The sequence below is a fragment of the Gracilinanus agilis genome, chromosome 4, assembly GCF_016433145.1.
Source record: "Gracilinanus agilis isolate LMUSP501 chromosome 4, AgileGrace, whole genome shotgun sequence".
Classification (NCBI taxonomy): Eukaryota; Metazoa; Chordata; class Mammalia; order Didelphimorphia; family Didelphidae; genus Gracilinanus; species Gracilinanus agilis.
This window is the reverse complement of record NC_058133.1, coordinates 395,175,820-395,194,911: the sequence shown is the minus strand read 5'-3', so window position 1 is coordinate 395,194,911 and position 19,092 is coordinate 395,175,820. Positions and strand designations below refer to the sequence as shown.

General features: G+C 33.7%; 1 protein-coding gene across 1 annotated transcript in view; it reads right to left on the bottom strand.

Annotated features, from left to right (window-relative positions):
- Positions 1-19,092, bottom strand: part of PEX7 (peroxisomal biogenesis factor 7) — a 95,118-nt gene that overhangs the window by 63,749 nt on the left and 12,277 nt on the right. The window contains exons 4-5 of the mRNA XM_044677089.1: positions 8,799-8,876; positions 7,246-7,354 (exon numbers count right to left, since the gene is read on the bottom strand). Coding sequence (XP_044533024.1) covers positions 7,246-7,354; positions 8,799-8,876 — 187 coding nt within the window. The remainder of the gene's footprint in view (positions 1-7,245; positions 7,355-8,798; positions 8,877-19,092) is intronic.

The following is a 19,092-nucleotide window of genomic DNA, read 5'->3' as shown; positions in this document are numbered from 1 at the left end:
AAAAAGGTCAAGAAGAAAGCATGTTCATTTTTTTACAATGACCCTGATGAATTCCTTTGATGTATTTAGTTACCAAAAAAAAGAAAAGAAAAAACCCACACCTCTCTACTAATGTCGTATTACCTTTCTAATTACTATATTAAATATGGAAAATAACTCAATTAACTGACTCAACTGAATTCAATACGCTGTCTTCAAATAAACACTGCAACTCAAAAAACAGAACATATTAGAGCTATAACAAAAGCACCATCTTTAGTGTTCAGTGAGCTTGCACTCACCCTCATCATTAAATGTAATGGATGCTTTACTGATTCAAAGAACTATAACATTTCACCTAATGTCTTTTAGGATCTGAAAAGTGACTGCTATCCTAAACTTCCATGGTACAAGCACTATGCTAAAAAGGCTTATTACTCATTTTTAGTGACATCATAATAGATCTGACACTGTTCTATTAAAGCTATATTGTGAATTTTAGAAGTCATTCCTTAGTTTCTTCTTTCTAATTAATTTAAAAGCACAAAAATTATGTGATTATCCAAAAGGAATGCTTCCTATGGTAAAGTTGTAATGAATAACTCTTTGCTCTGCATGGGGGCTTGATGGTTACTGGGATGAAAAGACTTATGTTTACTTTATAGTAGATCCTGCTCTAGCATATTTGTCACCTTATTCTCACGACTGTTCTCCAGGTGGAAAAGAGACCTTCTGGCCAAATGGTACAATGACTCACAAGACCCTTTTAGCCAACAGGATACTTTTATTTATGCCATTTCTTTAATCACATTTTCCAGATGTCTGGTCTTTCATTGTCAGCCAGACATTTATTAAACCTCTGTGATGATTTAGTACCCACCCAAATTCCCATCTTATCAGTACCATAACCTCCCTTGACATCAAAACCAAATGTATTTAAATACACAGTACACCATTTAAAAGGAAGGCTGTTAAAAAAAAATTTGATTTCCATCAATAGGTAAGAGATAGATAAAAGAAGATTGAGTACAATCACAAACCATTATTAGTACTGTGAAATGCTCTAATAAGAGAAAGTCCATTGGACCTAAACAAGTTTATTTAATTAAAATGGCAGATGTCTAGGATATATAGTCTTGACTCTTTCCTTCAGCAGAAGAAGTTTTATTTTAACTACTAGGATTTGAGATTGTAGGTATTTTTATGTTATACGAAATTACATGGATTAATGTAGCAGCAATAGTTCAGTTTCATAACTGAAAAGATAGCTTATCATTTAATATATAATTTAAAGATACTTCTTCTCTTACGTGTTTTTTGAAAATACAATTTCGTATCGATTCTACTGTCTAGGATAAATAAAATTTAAGTTCCACTTTACTATACGATGTCACAAAGGCCCACTCAAGAACGACATGACTTTCTAGTTCTTTGATCTTATCTCTACTTAATCAATAACTGACCACCAGAAGTTTAAGTCCAAGCAATTTTCCTAATCACTCCACTTTTCCTGACTTCAGTAGCAATTTTCCTAATCACTCTACTTGCATATTATTTTTTTATCCTATAGCCTGAAGCTTAACATTCATAATAACTTTCATAGCCCATATCCTTTCCACAGCATCTGTATGATGCAAGTCTTAATCCCAGGACACTTCACTCTATACAGTTCTTGTCTGGGACTTTCTAAAAACCTCCAAATCAAATAAAAATAAATTCAGTTGAGCAGTTTTCCATTTTCCTATTATACAACATAGAGAAATGTCCCTAAGTCTCACAGAACTTCTGAAGGTCACATTCCTTAAACACTTTATGGAAAGAAATATCAAAATTATTTAATTTGGTAATTCGATATTATTAAACTACCAAGTTTGTTTCATTTTCCTAACTTTAAGTCAAATAGCGAGTTCTCTTCCTCAATGAAAAAGCATTGATATGGAGGGAACCACAGCAGAAGGAAGAAAGAAGAAGAATGTAGTTGAGTAATATTCTATCCCCAAGATGTCAAAGTTTAAGAAAGTTCTTCCTAAATCATCTGAGTTTTATCAACTTAAGTATCAATACAGTTAATATACAACAAAATCCACCAGCAACCATACTACCCTTTGAAAATATACTTGTCCCAAAGTAGCAACTCAGACTGCCCTTCTTTGTCCTTCTTTCTTCATTCTCAAATGTTACAAATGACAATATCTGATGTACCTACAAAGGTGGTTTCTCAGATTTCTTTTAATTCTGACCCTCTAATTCTATCAACACTTCTACTAAAACCTATACTTTTCCTCTCTTACTATTTTAGTGAAGTAGTTGTAAAAAGAAAGAAGAGAAAAGGACAGTGGCCAAGAAAGATATATCATTATTTAGCCAAAAGAAAAGCTTTAGATTTTACTATTATATTTGCTAACTACCAGGAAAAATGTTCTTATTTCAGGATGATAATTACATAGACAAACTTTCTTCTGAGTTTTAAAAAATCATATAGCCAGTAATATTGTTTCTACCACACCCCAAATCAGATTCAAATGAAAACAACAAAAAGAAAAAAAAAGGAGAACAAAGAGAAAAAATCAGTTACTTGCAAAACCAATTTTTTATTATCATCAACCTCTTCTTTTTCTTTAATTTTAGGGCAATAAAGTCAAATTTTTTATTACAGATGGTCCTATCAAAGTAATGCCATAAAGGATATTTTTATTATTATTTAACATCAAAGAATTCTGTTCTAAAAGAATTTTATTCTTACATGCTATTTATAATGTACAGGTGGTCTAAAAAGCTAATTTCTGACATCATATTTGAGAACTCCCCTACGTGCAAGTCATTCAGTTGTTCTGCTGAGATTTTGTTTTTTAGTCACAGCTGAATGCTCTATTTTTCAAATCCAATGTCAACAACACGTACACCTTACTATACAAAAGATATAAGAGAAAAGACAAGGTGCATATGACAACCCAAATAAAGAGCTTTTAATATACATGATTCTGGCCTGACATTTAAATAACCATTGCAGCATTAGCATGTAACTTTTTTGTTAAATTATTGAAAATTCAGTCAATGCTAGAGTAGGAATCTGGACATATGGAAATACTGAAGAAATCACTATTTTTACTTCTAAAACATAACTGTAATCTAAGAACAGTGTCACATAACTACAGCAAAGAAGTTGTATTTATTTTCTCAAAAATATCTTCGTTCATAGGATCATAGACTTAAAGCTAGAAAAGACCCTGGATTTCATCTAATCCAAATCCTTCATTTTACAGATGAGGAAACTGGAACAGAGAGAAATTGTGTTTTCAAATACAAAACTAAGCCCTTACATCTATTTAGTTATAAGAATTACCAAAAGTTGTTCTCAGTAGATTCATTCCTGTTTTACTCTAAATGGAAATACATTTAATATAATTTTTATGATGGCTCAATGGAAAAGCAAGAATTCATTGTGAGTCTCTAAAATCACTCATTTGATTTAATGGCTTTAGAGCTAAAGGCAAGTTCTATATTAATAAATTTATTTTCATATCAAACTATTCCAGATTACTAATAATTACTAATAATACCATTGGGACATTTCACTAGATATTAAAGATAACAAAACCCCTGTGCAAAATAGAGCCAGTCAAGTAATGTTATGTCCAGAGTTAAACTGTGGATCTCCAAGAAATATTCATCAATTAACATGTGTTAAGAATTGCCTGAAAATAATGCCCAAACTGATTTGTTCATTAGCATTTAATATTAAAAGAAAATCACTAAACATTGTTAAGCCTGACAACATGTATAACAGTAATGGGTCAATTAATTTCAAAATTGCATTAATTAATATGGGCATAATTATAACTCTAATAAAGACCCATAAGGTCACTTCAAACTCTCAACCTTATAGTCCCATTGCCTAGTTTAGTGTTATGTTAAAGAATGATCAAAGATTAGAAAGAAATTAAAGGGCTGAAAGAAAGTAAAGTGACAGCAAAAAATGCATTGTTGGGTCAATCCCTAGAAGACAAGATTAGGGGTATAAAGAATACCTATAATTAATGTAGTTAATATTCCTAAAGCAAAGATCTGACTATATCATTCCCTTGCTCAATAAAATCCAGTATAATGAGAAAGAGTACTACCCACATCTAGAGAAAGAACTGTGTGTGTGGGAAAAACCATGATTTATCACTTGATTATATGGGTATATGATTTGGGGTTTTGGTTTTAAAAGATTACTCTATTACAAAAATGAACAATATGGAAATAGGTTTTGAGTTATAATATATGTATAACCTAGTGCAATGGTTTGTCAACTCTGGGAGGCAGGAAGGGAGACAACAAGAATCAGGTAATTATGGGAAAAATTAAAAAATAAGTTTTTTTAATTAATAAATTAAATAAAATCCAGTGACTCATTCAGATCAAATAGATATTTCTCCATTTGACATTTAGAACTTTTCACAATCTGGCCCCAATCTTCCTTTCCAGTCTCATTATACATTACTACTCTTCTTCATACACACAGCTGAGAACACACAGTGGCCTTGCTATCCAAATCCCACATGATATTCCATCTCCTATTTTTATGCCTTTGCATAAGCTGTCTTCCACACTTAGAATTCAACCCCTTCTTACCTCTACCTCTTCAAATCCCTACTTTCCTTCAAAATTCATGTTAAATACCATTTTCTAAATGGGGCCTATTTCTGATCCCTCCTACTATTGAGTTCCTCCCCTACAAAATTAGACTGCATTTATTTTTTTATGTGCTTAAATGCTTGTCCATTGACTCTCCTAACAGAATATTAGTTTTTAAGAGCAGGGATTGTTTCACTAATTTTTGTCTTTGTGTAATGCTTGACGACTAATCAATAGTTCTAAAAGTAATAAAACAAGGTGACTGATAACTGAGACATACACTGTAAAAAATTTATATTGTTAAGAAAGCAATACTCGCTCATTTCCATAATGAGAAAACATTTCTTAAAATAAGTAACTTTCTAAAATAGTTTAAACTTTTTTTAAAATCACTCATTGATGACACTGATTTTTAGAAGCAGGATTAGTTAAACTTTAATATCTGTCTGTCTATAATTCACCTTAAATTCTCCATTTCTGAATCCAGAAGTCATAGGCCATTTATTACCTTCGTCACTGAAGGAGAAAAATAAATCCAATGATGTAGTAAAAAAGATTTTATGCAAGCACAACCAATTGTCAAGCCAACCAAAAGTACACTCACTCTGCTAATTAATTCAACACTGAGTTAATAATATGATATCTCTTATTCTACCTACTGCTTAAGTATTAATGCTGACATTAGATAAAAGGAAGGGGCATTACTAATCAGCCACTAATTGGATGAGAAATATCTTAGTTAAGATTTGATATCTAAAGTAGGATGATGGATAGAAAAAAATTACCCTGAAATAACCATTATTTCAAAATATTTCAGATTCAAAATCAGGGCTCACTGCAATAGTTTGGAGTTTAAGAGTATTAAAAAAGTTCTACAAGAATCTAATGAGCTTAGCTAGTCTGATTATGCATGACCATTTAAATATTTTAAATTAAAGCTCCCAAAATGTAATGCAAAAGCATTACTGCCCTGAAACCAATAAAGATGAAAATTATAATAGAAACTGTTACTTTTATCATTCTAAAAAAGTAATTCTAATGATACCTTTTATTTGGAACACAATGTATAAATATCAGTTTTATCTTCATTATGTGTCTAATGAAGCAGCATGATCTGGTGGACAGAGATGAGGAGATCTGAGTTTTAGAGTAATCTCACATTTAGATATATGACTAAATCATTCATCCTTTCATTTCTAACCTGTTAACATAGGAATAATAATAACCAACCTATTTAACATATTTCAAGGAAAAATAAAATAGCATATGTAAGTGCTCAGAATTTTTAAAAGAAAGAGTTTTATTATCTAGAGAAGTCTAAAAATAACATCTTCAAAATAAGACAGTTGAATTATATACCATCATCACTCCTAAGGTACCTTCTAGTCCTAAAACCTGCAATTCTATAAACTGTTTAAGCCAGTATTTCTCAATCCAAATAACGTGGAGGGTAGTAAAGTATCTATAGCCTCAGGACAGCAGCTGAAGGAGCTGAGGCTGTGACATGAGATGGAAAAATAGTAGGAAACAGGGGAAAGTGAGAGTCAGTGTTCAAAGTTTTGAGAAGTAGAAATTTGATGGCTCAGTGAAAAATTGTCATTTACCTGGTCAATGGTTCACATTAGTTTAGGCATGTATTTCTGAAGAAAAAGAGCTGGATTTGGAATCCTACAGACTGAACTTTGAGTAACCCTCTGCCAATTGGCTGCTCTATGACATTGGGGAAATAAGCTTAACCTTTCAAACTTGAACTCAATTTCTTTTTTATAAAAAAGAGATTATGGCAATATCTTCAATACCAACTTTATAGAGCTGCTGTGTAAAAAAAATGCTTTCTAAATCTTAAAGAGTAATGGCAGTTGTTTTAACAAATCAATGATAGATCCAAGAAAAGAATTGTGTTGAATCGTCCTTTAAATTTTTGGTTTTAACTAAACACAAGTCATTTTATATACTATATTTTTTATATATGTATACACATATATATATATACATACACATACATATATACACATGCATATATGTATGCATATAAGTAAAATGTCATTTATCCTATGTTTTCCTAATTAAGGGTAAAATGTGAAAAAAATCCAATATTCTTTCCTCTATCAGCCATATTCCTGGTTACCCTGCTGACAATGCTTTCAAGTACAATGTTTATTTCTCTTAAAAAAACACCTTAGGCATATGTATATAAACATTTTTTTAATCAACTAAAGGTCTTGCCCATTTCTATTTAAATAGTTGCCTTACACTAAGCTTTTAAAAAAAACTGGCTATTCACCATGATCACAAGCAAAAGCAAAAGAAACAAGGTAAAAGAACAAATACATTAAGTCTATAGTAACTGAAAGAATAAAGAAAATAGCAACAGGAGAGATGAGTTCAGATGATGAAGCTGATTAAAATCAATAGTGATCAAGATTGTCAAAAGTGAAATAAGCCTCAGGGAACAGTAATTACTGTCAACAAAATGTATTAGAAAAGAATCAACAATATAAAGATCAGAACAGAAGCACAAAATGATTACAAACCTTTATATATCTGTGATGGTAAGATATAGAATGCCATCTACTGGAGAAAACAAGGTAAGCCATTCACTACAATAATGATTTTTTAAAACAGGTTATCAAAGAAAGTATTTACCTGAGGTTGATGCAAAACAACCAGGGATGTGGGGTGACCAGATTGTGCTATAAATGACACCTTCGTGGCCTCTAAAGGTACACAATGACTTTCCAACAGCTGGGTCCCACTACAAATAAATAAATTGAGTCTGAGTGATAATGTTTAGATATAGGGCTTCACATATAGTATATCTATGTAATTATATACATACACAAAATTTTAAAAGCTTAAGAATCTTAATATAAACAAAACAAATTATGTGCTTCCCCTTTCCAAAGGAGAGGAAGGTAATAATAACTAGCATTTATATAACACTTTAATTTGCAAAGCACTTAACAAATATTAACTCATTGCATCCTCATGACTATCCTAGGAGGTAAGTGCCACTATTATTCTGATTTTATAGATAAGAAAACTATGTCTAAGTGCCTTGGCAGGTACAGAGAACCTAACAAGCAATACTTAGTCTCAGCACACTACAGATGGAATATCGGGAGATGAAGCAGCTTGGTGGTACAGCGCTGGGCCTGAGTTTGATTTTGATATTTGGCAACTTGCTGACTATGTGATCCTGAGCAACTCACCTAGCCCTTGCCTATCTCAGTTTTCTCATCAGCAAAATGAGAATAATAATAACACCTATTTCCCAGGATTGTTGTGAGAATCAAATAAGACAATATCTGTAAAGAATTTTGCAAATTTTAAAGAGTTATATAAGTAAATAATTCTTCTTTCTTCTTCTTCTTGTTCTTCTTGTTCTTCTTGTTCTTCTTCTTGTTCTTCTTGTTCTTGTTCTTGTTCTTGTTCTTGTTCTTGTTCTTGTTCTTGTTCTTCTTCTTCTTCTTCTTCTACTACTACTACTACTACTACTACTACTACTACTACTACTACTACTACTACTACTACTACTACTACTACTACTACTACTATTACATTTCAGTCATATTCAACTTTTTGTAACCCTGTTTGCAGTTTTCTTGACAAAGATAACAGAATGGCTTGCCAATTACTACTATGACTACAACTACAACTACAGCTAAGACTATGACTATCATCCACCACCACTGCCACAACCTTGACGACTACACTACTACTAGTACTCTGATGTCAAATCCCAAGAATTAATCTCGTCAGAAGAAGGAAGCTACACCTTCATCCCTCACTTTCATATTCTGTCACACTTGATTAATGTGGTTAGTTTTGCTGAACTGATTTTTCTTTTCCTTCTTTTACTCTTTGTTATAAGATATGACTTTTGGAGGAAAGAAAGGAAAAGAAATCTGGAAATGAAAGTGACATAAAACCAAAAACTATTAATGAAATTTATTTTAAAATAATCTAATTGAAAAGAAATTATTTAGCACAAAAAGAATGAGAAACTCATTTGGGAAAAGGGAAAGAATTGTGTGCTTTGTGAACTCCATTAAGACAAGAACCATATATTATTTTAAAAGGGTATTCCCCAAACTCCTAGCTCAGAGCTCTGTACACAATATGTATTTAGTAAATGTATGTTTAACACACTGAATAAAAATGATCTGTTTGTCTTGAACACCATATGATTAACATACCAGTTTGGCTGTTTGATCCCATGAGCCAGACACCACGAGCTGCTCACCTCTGGTTTGGCTCCAGTCAACACTATAAACCTAAAAATATTTTTAAAGTTTTATTTTACTATCACTTTAATATTTTAATGTTATTAAATTACAAGAATTAAGGTTTTATGTTAGGATAAAAATAGGGATATCTCAGAAATTACACAGAATCTGTGGAACATAAGGTTTATGATCAATCTCATTCAATTTATTATATTTAAACCATAATGGAAAACAAGAATCTACTCTACTTTAAAATACTTCTCTACAGTATATTCTAAAATCTCCTTCACTAAAAAAAATACACTTTTTTATACCCACCAATATATCATTGTTTGCAACATCCCAAAGAAATGTCAAGGCAGATTAGAAAGTTAGTCATTTCAGAAAGCATGCTTAGTCAATGTTTATCAGATGGTATTAAAATTAAATGAATATCCATAGCTGGCCTTTCTTAGAGGATACTTATAGGAATGGGTATGAGCTTTCCAATCTCATGGTAAACAGCTTAGTTATCCTGCACTGCTTTTCTCATCTGTTTCTTACTGCTTTTAGTTCCCTGGTCAGTTAACATGAGAAAAATTACTGAAAATTTCATTTTCTACTATAGATTGTATGGAGCAACACTATATGCTCAATCTGAAAAAATGTTTAAATATCTCTAAATGTAAGCTAAGATAACCTAAGCACTACTGAATTGAATAATAAATGTAATTTGCCAGCAGTTTGTATTTTAGCTTTCATATGCCAGTGTGATTTCTGTTACTAAAAAATACATATTGCTAAATTTTTTGTCATAATAAATGTAAATGTGACCAGGTATATATAAAAATCTATGTCTAAGATGCTTTAACACTTAACATAATATTAATTTATACATTTACAAGGCAGGATTTTCTCACTGAAGATAAATGCTTTCCTTCAAGTCCCACCTTGATATCTCATCATTATGGGAACTGACCCAGGGTTCTCAAAGCTTTGAATTAAGAGCCCCAGCTCTGGCAGGTCCCAAAAAAATAAGTATGCCATGATAATGATTATCTGTTGTCTGAGGACTAGCCTAGCTAAATTCAGAAAAAATGATTATCAGTATCTGGTTACAGATTCATGAATTTTTCAGTTCTAGTTATTTTCAAAAGCCATTAAAGAAGTTATAGAAGGGCTATAATTTACATTGGTAAAGATCTGACAAAATCAGAGAACCTTTAAGTATTGAAATGACCTAATGTACAGTTGCAAAATAACTTCCAAATAAGAATCACCTTTCTGAAGTATATGCTATCAGATATAATCAATGTGTTGGGTTTTATCTATTTAACTATACTCATTATAAATTTCTTGAAGAGGTTCTAAGAAATGGAGTAAAATTTTTAAAATTATATCAATAAAACTCAGGAGAAATCATTGCCAAAGTCCATACAACTCAGACTGATTTAATAGTTCATTGTATCTTCGTAAAATTATAATATGACTCCATAGATCAGACAGTAAATCATCACCAATCAAAGCAAAGAAGTAGGCAAAGAAAACCACACTGATGCAGTCTTCTTTGAAAACTCGGCTGAAATTAGTACAAAGTATAATTTTAAAAATTATTTTTGTTAAACAACAAAACAGATGGACCCTGGAGATATAGGAAGAGCTAAGCACATGACAGATATGCCAGTGGGATAAAAGGCTATTTAATGAAAAACAAAGAAAGGAACAAATGACTGTCAATCATTCATTACTTGAGTGCTCACTACTTGCAAGGTGTGTGCTCAATAATGCAGATTGTTGAACCTGAATACATACCTTCCTAGGCTGGAATATGGCAAACCTGGTTTGCAAAAATAAAGGAAAATGCCACTTTTTGCACTGTTCATCTTTAGGGTCAAGAATAGAAACTACAGGAATTATAAGGAACTACTGTACTGGTTATTTCAAACATAAGCCAGATAAAATAATGGCTTAAGACCACTCTTCTCAAAAAATTAAAAGGAAGAAGCATGGTAGATTAAAAAAAAAAACCAAACACCAAATCTGGAGGCTGACAACCTGGGCTCAAATCCTGGCCTTGCTACATGTATGACCTTGGGAAAATCAGCTGAATCTCCCTGGGTCTAAGTTTCCCCATTTATAAAATTAAGGAGTTGGACTAGATGATCTTTGTGATGTTCTTTCCAGCTCCAGAGCTATAATCACATGACCCTGTTAGTGCTAGGAGAGATGAAAAAGGGTAAAAAAGAGTAGAGTCCCTACCTTTAAAAAGCTCAGATTCTATTTAGAAAAACATAGATGTGAAAAGAGAATTAACAATAAAAGGCAATACATGCTAAATACTAAATAGTACAAGCAAAAGGTGCTGTAGGAATTTAAAGAAAGAAGAGCTCACTTTGGGCTAATATGGTCATCTTCATAGAAAAGATATGACCTTGGCCTCAAAAGATAAGCATCAATGAACAAAGGACCACAGACTTGGAGCAGGAAGAGCCTTTGGAGGCCATCAAGTCCAAACTGCTCATTTACAGATGAGCAAAGCAAGGCTCATAGAGGTTATATAGCACACTCAAGAGCACACAGCTACAAGTGTCTGCAGTAGCAAATGCAATAATAGACAATTCCTTAATGGAAATTTCCTATGTCAATAAAATCACATGTATGCATATATATGTACATATATGCTATATTCATATGAATTAATACATATACTAAAAAAAGAAAACTTTAAAAAGTTAAACTTACTTTATGGCTCCGGTGTTTCAGTTATCTCTCTTGAATGCTTTAAACAGGTATCAATTATTGTGCTAATCTCAAATATAATTCAATGAATTCGAAGATAACAGATTAAAATTCCTACTCTACTAACAGTTTATAAGAAACCACTGTCTTCAGGTAAATGAGGAAATCAGTTACTCCATAATTTAGTGTCTTATGAAACTAAAGATGTTTATTTTACGAAGTAAAATAACTGAAAAAAGTTCATAAAATACTTAGACCTATTTTCAAAATCCTTTCTAAGAACAAAATTAATAGTTTGTTTCTCTTACCCCTGTTTGATACCTAAACTTCTGAAAGTGTTTTTTTTTATTTTTTTTAATCCTGGGACTCCATTCTAGGAGCATAGGGCCACAACCAGTAGGCAATGGGTCGCTCAGGGTCACCCAGCTGGGAATTGTCTGAGCCGGGATTTGAACCTAGGACCTTTTGTCTCTAGGCCTGGCTCTCAATCCACTGAGCTAGCCCAGCTGCCCCCACTTTAGGTTGCAGTTTCTTTAGCAGATGTAGTTTTTACAGGGTGGGGTTGCTAGCCCCACGCCCAACCCTCCTCCTTTTTCATCCGGGCTAGGGACCGTCCTTAGCCCAGGAGTGGTAAGGGTGGGCGATAGGGGTCAAGTGACTTGCCCAAGGTCACACAGCTGGAAGTGTCCGAGGCCGGACTTGAACCTAGGACCTTCAGTCTCTAGGCCTGGCTCTTAATCCACTGAGCCACCCAGCTGCCCCTGAAAGTGTTTTTAGTGGGCCTTAAATGAAATGGGCAAATTTTTAAAAGACAAGACTTTTAAAAAAATTCAAAATGCACTCTAGTAATTAACTTTGATAATAAAATTTTTGCTTCCAAGCTACAATTTTGAAAGAGCGCTCATAAAACAACACCAATTACTGTATTAAGTTTAGTGAGGGGAAGATGCAAATACATCTCTCTTGTCACAACTTAAAAATCCAATAGAATGTTATCAACATTTTTTTCCATCTGATTCACTGTGTATACCTATTCATCTAAGGACTTCCTATCAGGCTATCAATACTAATTAATGTCCATTTTCTTTGAGATCTTGTTCAGAAGGCAAAAGTAGAAGAGTTTCTCTTAGAATGTCAGTAGGCAGCTTGTGGTATGGTGGATAGAGTACTGGGCCTCAAGTTAGGAAGACCTGAGTTCAAATGTGACTTCAGACACTTACTCAATGAGTAACCCTGCATATGTCACTTAACCTCTGTTTGTCTTAAGTTTCCTCATCTGTCAAATAGGGAAAATAATAACACTTATCTCTCAGATTTATGACCATCAAATGAGATACTATTTATAAAAGCACTCAGCACAGTGCCTAGCACATTATAGGTGCTATATAAATGCTTCTTCCCTTCTTCTCCCTTCATGACCATGAGATCTGAAAGCAGCACTTTAGCATACAGTTTATATTAAATAAGATTTTTTAACCTATAAACCACAAAGAAGTATTCTGAGTCTATATTTATTCACAAAATTATAAGACTAGAAAACTAGATATGGTACAACATTCTTTAGGGATTTTTGAGGTCTAAATTTTGGGTCATTAAATGAGATTTTCTTTTTAAATTTCTTATGAAAAGGCAAACAAGTAGCAATTGCATGAAAGAAGCTCACTCATTTTGTATAAAGCAAGATTTTGCATAAAGGATTATAAATTCAAACTAACTTACTAAGAAATTGTCATAAATATTAGCTCTTTTATAACTGGTAAAATTTTAAAAATGGGTAATAGTCATTTCTTAACCAGTATATTTCTTTGGATGGTAAAGTCTAATTAAAAAAAACAACAAATGTAAATCATCTAGATTAAATAAATAAACCAAATCTTAATTGAAATCAACTATAAATTCTTCCCAGTTTTCTAGGGACAGGAGCAAGTCATTAAAAATTAATAAGGGCAACGATAAAGAGTCTTCTTTACTCTCTTCCTCAAGCCTTTTGGAATTTTCTCATTCACTTAAGCCAAAATCCACAAAAGCTGAAATGTTTTTGTTACTGGGAAACTAATAACATGTGAATTTTAGCAAGATGAAGGGGAACATTGAATTGGTTCTGCCATCTCTTCTTAGGACTAGCTATTTAGCTATTTAGCAGACAACAGTGTCTGTCCCCCTTGCCTAGAAGATGCTCCTTCCACATCAAGCATTCCTCATGTGTAATCTAATTTGATCCTTACAACAACCCTATGAAGTAGGTGCTATAATTACATTAGCATGATTATCTGGACAGTAGTATGAAGGAAGCTAAGGAAAGATGGGATGCTGATTCACCATTCTTAAGGGAAACTTCATAAGAACCCATGAAGGGGAGATTAAAAAAAACTTCCAGCAACCAAGTTTGAATCCACTTTACTCTGGACTTGCAGAGAAATGCGTCACAGACTTGGGGAGGAGTGAGGAATGTTTTTATACTGTTATTAGTGTACCACTTTTCTAAAAACTACTTAAGACTCCTTGACTAAATGGTTCTCAACTGATAATAGAAACCACGCCCAACATTATACATAGTAACAGTAATATTGTAATGATGATAATCAGCTGAGAGACTTAGTTACTCTGATCAATTCAATGATCCATGACAATTCCAAAGTACTCATAATGAAAAATTCTATCCATCTTCAAGTAGAAAACTGCAGAATACAATACAGATTGAAATATATATTTTTCACTTCTTTTATTTTTCTTACTCTTTTTTAAAGATATGGCTAATATGGAAATTTGTTTTGATGACTCCACATCTATAATGAATATCATATTGCTTGTCTCCTCAGTAAGTGGAGGAGGGCCAAGAGGAAGGGAGAGAATGTGGAACTCAAAAGAATGAAAGTTTTTTTTTTAAAAGTCCTTTTTAGCTCTTAAAAAAGAAATAAGGACCTTCGCAATTAATATGGCTGCATATATAATGTAAAATTTTAATGTGTTATTACTCTTAGGTTACAAAAAGTAGATGTAATGTAGCTCTACCTGTGAAAATAAATTTGGCCTCTCAGGATGAAGTTGAAACCATAAGAAAGACACTAATCTCAAAAAAGATAACATCAAGATTATACAAACATTCAAAAAAAAAGAAAAGTTTATTTTTGAAAATCTTCCAAATGTGGAGGAATAAAAATTAGATGAGATATTTTCTTGCCAATCTCTAAGAATTTCATTTATTAAATATTTATTTTTAAGTGACTTAACAAATACTATAAGTTAGGTGTTTTAAGAGTGCCCCAAGGAATTCACAGCCAAATAGAAATGCAATAGTATTTGATTTAATCAATCACTGAACACCTATTAAAGATCTACTCCATGCTAGACACTGTACAAAGACAAATTCTAAAATCCTTGCCCTCAAGAAACTTTTGTTCTAAAATGAAATATTCACAATATTGGGAGAACTATACTAGAAACCCTCACAGCCTCTCAGGACTAATTACCTGAAGACAGAGCTAACAAAATCCTAAAAAAGAAGTAGAAAACATTTGTAGTTCTAGGAAACTAATCTGCAAGACCAGTACAAACATGGAAAATGAGCCTTGAAAGAATATTACAAAAAGTATACCTTGAGGTAGAAGGCCCCAGCATTGGAGTTCTTATCCCTTTTTATAGCATAAACACCTATGGAAGTCTGATAAAACTTATGAATCACTTATGCCAGTGATGGGCAAACTTTTTAAAGAGGGGGCCAAAGGAAAGGAAATGCTCATCTGTCAGTCTGCTTCTAAGGCAACTCTTTCAAAGTTTCATTGTATTGTAGCCTACTCATTGTATCCGTCAGATTAGGAAAAATGTCGCAGGGCCCATAGAACATTTCAGGGGGCCACATATGGCCCCTGGCCATAGTTTGCCCTTTACTACCTTATGCTGTTTTTAAATGTATACAATAAAATACACAGTATTACAAAGGAAAGCAAAAGTATCAGAAGATAAAGATGTCCCATCTACATTCATGCACTCCCTAAAATCTGTCCATTTATCCTCAGATTAAGAACTCCTGCACTAACAGCTGAGGACACTAAGAGAGGTCTCATGTGAAGGTGACACAAGTTGTGTTTTGAAGGAATTCTACAGAGATTCTGCAAGGTAAACCTGAGAAAGGTTGGCATGAAGGACAGTCAATGCAAAGACCAAGAGATGGGGAACAAAATATAGTAGCATGTGAGAACCAGCAAGAAGACAAATGTGGGTAGACTATAGAGTGGAGGTATACAATAAGGTAAATGAGATAGGATTTAGAATCACAAAGTTTAGCACTGGAAAGTCCTTTGAAGACTTTCTAGTCTCCCATTTATAGTTGTAAAAAGGTAGATGGTTATTTGCTCAGCTAACAAATCCTAAAAAGACAAGTCATTCTCATCTCAAATATCCTTTCCCAATAATACTGCTTCCCAAGGCCCAAAGCACAAAAACTAGAATATTAACCTTAAAGGATGTACTGAAGTGTTTTCCAGAGTTTAAAGAGAATACCTATGCCTTAAAGACTAGTAACTGCTAAAGTGATGTTCCTCATATGCAGGTCTGAACATGTTACCTCTCCCCATATTCAACAAAGACCAATTGTCTCTAGAGTTAGATAAGAACATTTCTGGTGGACATTTAAATTCTCAGCAATCTAGAGCTTTCCTGCCTTTTTGGTCTCCTTATACTCACTCTTTTTCTCCCACTCTGTGCTCCAGCTACATTGGCCTCCTAGCTGTTCTGCACAGGAGCTCTTTATTCCATCTCTAAAAACAAAACTGATTTGGGGGGGGGGGGGAATCTTCAAGTAAATCACATGTACCTGGCTTAGTGTTAAAAGCATTTAGCCCTTAAAGATGACAAGGCAGTTCCCTTACTGGCCACTGAGCAGAAGAATGATTCAACAGTTGTTTCAAAAGTGACTCCACTCTTGGTGCTCCCTTCCTTTCCAGCTCTGGATCCTGTCAAAGCTGTTTCAATCCTTCCCAAAAGGAGTGAGGGAGGAGTAGCTTGCCCTACCCTCACTACTATTAGCCATGAGTATATGACAGATAAAGGGTGAGTCATGTCTGAACCAAAGTATCCAACCCAAGATAGACAAGGGTAGTCTTAAAAGTGACTTTTTGAGTTTGAAAAGTGTGGAGGTTCTAGGGAGTCCTTCTGGTTGGATCTGACTAGTAGCCTAAAGAAGAGTCCCTTAGAACTCATCCAAAATTCTTGAATTGATAACTCCTACCAAGCACATGGGCTGGTTTTGTTTTGTTTTTTTTTTAAACCCTTACCTTCCATCTTAGAATCAATACTGTGTACTGGTTCCAAGGCAGAAGAGTGGTAAGAACTAGGCAATGGAGGTCAAGTGACTTGCCCAGGGTCACACAACTAGGAAGTGTCTGAGGCCAGATTTGAACCCAAGACCTCCCATCTCTGGGCCTGGCTCTCAAACCCCTGAGCTACCCAGCTGCCCTCATGGGCTGTTTTAACAGAAGATACGAACTGGAATTGTTTGGAAAGTGGGAGAGCCAAAGTGAAATCTGTAATGCCTATTGTTATGTGGGTAATTTGAGGAAAGGTGTGTGGTATAAGGGAATTTGAAAGGAGGATGTTGGAGACTTGCTAAGTGGGTAATCTCGGTTACAGGTAGGCTGGGTCTAAAGGAGATTCAGGGTATAATAGGACTGAAGTCAGGAGTATAACACAGAAGGGAAACAGAGATCTTCAGGGAGAAGAGATATTAAACTAAATAGACAAACACAGCAGGCTTACAGACTGGGACTTAGACTCAAACACAAGCTGAGAGAAATAGACTAGACTGAAATTAACAAACAGGCTTTAGTTAATTTCACAGGAAGGGACTTGTTTTGAAGTAACACCTTCCTTCAAGATGGATGCCCCAGCTTCCCTCTAAGCCCAGAGTATGTTGTTTCTTTCCCTCTTCTTCCCTCTTGATAACTAATAGAAAAATTATACTAATAGGGCTGTTGAAACACAAAAGGGTTTATTTTCTTTAAAGGATGTTTGTTAGGAAGGTGGATCAAAGGAAAGCCCTATCAGTTGACTCAGGAACCTCAGGTTGGGGAAGGGAAGCAAAGATGGAGTCTGAGTAAGGACCTGCCTTTAAACTCAGCTTTACAAAGTGCTATTGCTATCTAAAGGGAATAAATGATGACTAACTATAACTAATGCTGTCAATTAGGTAACCCTTCACAGATTTAACTCCTCTCTAATTACTCTCCTTATTAACTCCACAGACAATAAAGGTAAGGGAGGGAAGGCAGGGATGGTATTAGGAAAGGAAGATATAAAGGGTTTATCTAAAATAATAATTTCTTAAGTAAATATGTCAAAGCTAGGCTATATTTCAATATTAAAGCTAGGTAATCAAGGCAGCTCGGCTCATTGACAACCTCCCTCCACAGAAGATCCAGCCAACTGCCCCTTTCCTCAAGATTCCAAACCCCTAACAGCTTTTGGAACTCAGCCAAAGCTAGAAAAAAAAAACTATATCACCCCAATTCTGTATACTACAAATGCCCCTTTTCTTTTCAAAATGTGCAACTAGCACCATTTTAATAGTTACTAAAGTCTAAGGGATTACTACTCTTATACTAAGCTAAATTCTTACTAAGCTCTTATCCCTAACTAAGTTTGCAAAATAATAAAAGGTTGCTATCTCCTAAACTATGCTACAACTAAATAAGCTAAAACTAAGATGGGATAAGGTAAAAGTATAGGAGAGGAATGGGGATTTCAGTTTTTCAAAAAATTTTGAACAGAAAGGAAAACAAATTACATTTTAAACATTCACACATTTTTAAGGCTAATTTTTGCTAACTAGAACAAAGTAATGAATCCTATGTATGCATTACCTAATTTTATGAACTACTCAGATAAAATTAACTAAGAAAAGTTTTGCAAATATTTTTTGCAAATAAGCTTCTAAATTCTATTTCTCTTGCTAAAATTAGTGTATGAATAGGTTAGTACACTTATGCCTATGTTAGAAATGTTAGTAATAATAAGTAAGCCTATATCTTTTGTAAGTCTATTGGTTAAACCATAGACCTTTGCTATGTACAATATTTACAAAGAAAATTTTAGAAAGATCTGTCCCTGTACTAACTTACTAAACTAACTAAACTGTCCCTGTGTGTTAGTAAACTTATTGCTAATGGTTAGTAATCAAAATTACATATGTACATGACATGTCAGGTGATTTGAGTAGAACGGTGTCTGTACCAGAGTAAGAGACTTTCTTTTACTAAGGCAGATATACCCTTCTCTCTTAAGTGAAAGTTTATGTTTCACATGTAAATGTGAAGCCAGGAAAATGTTTTATGTGTTGTCTATTGACTTATCCGTGTAATGACGTGTTACATACTTACTCCACCGGAATTCTTTTGCAATTAGCATGTACTGCTTGGATGGAATCTAGTGTTGTGTGCAGTGAGAATTCTGTTGGGTGTAAGTTATCTCTTTTCCAAATACATGTGTCCCACGCTGATTTGATGTTCCTCTTCACAGTGTGGATGTCCTCTTTACGATAGATGTATTTGGT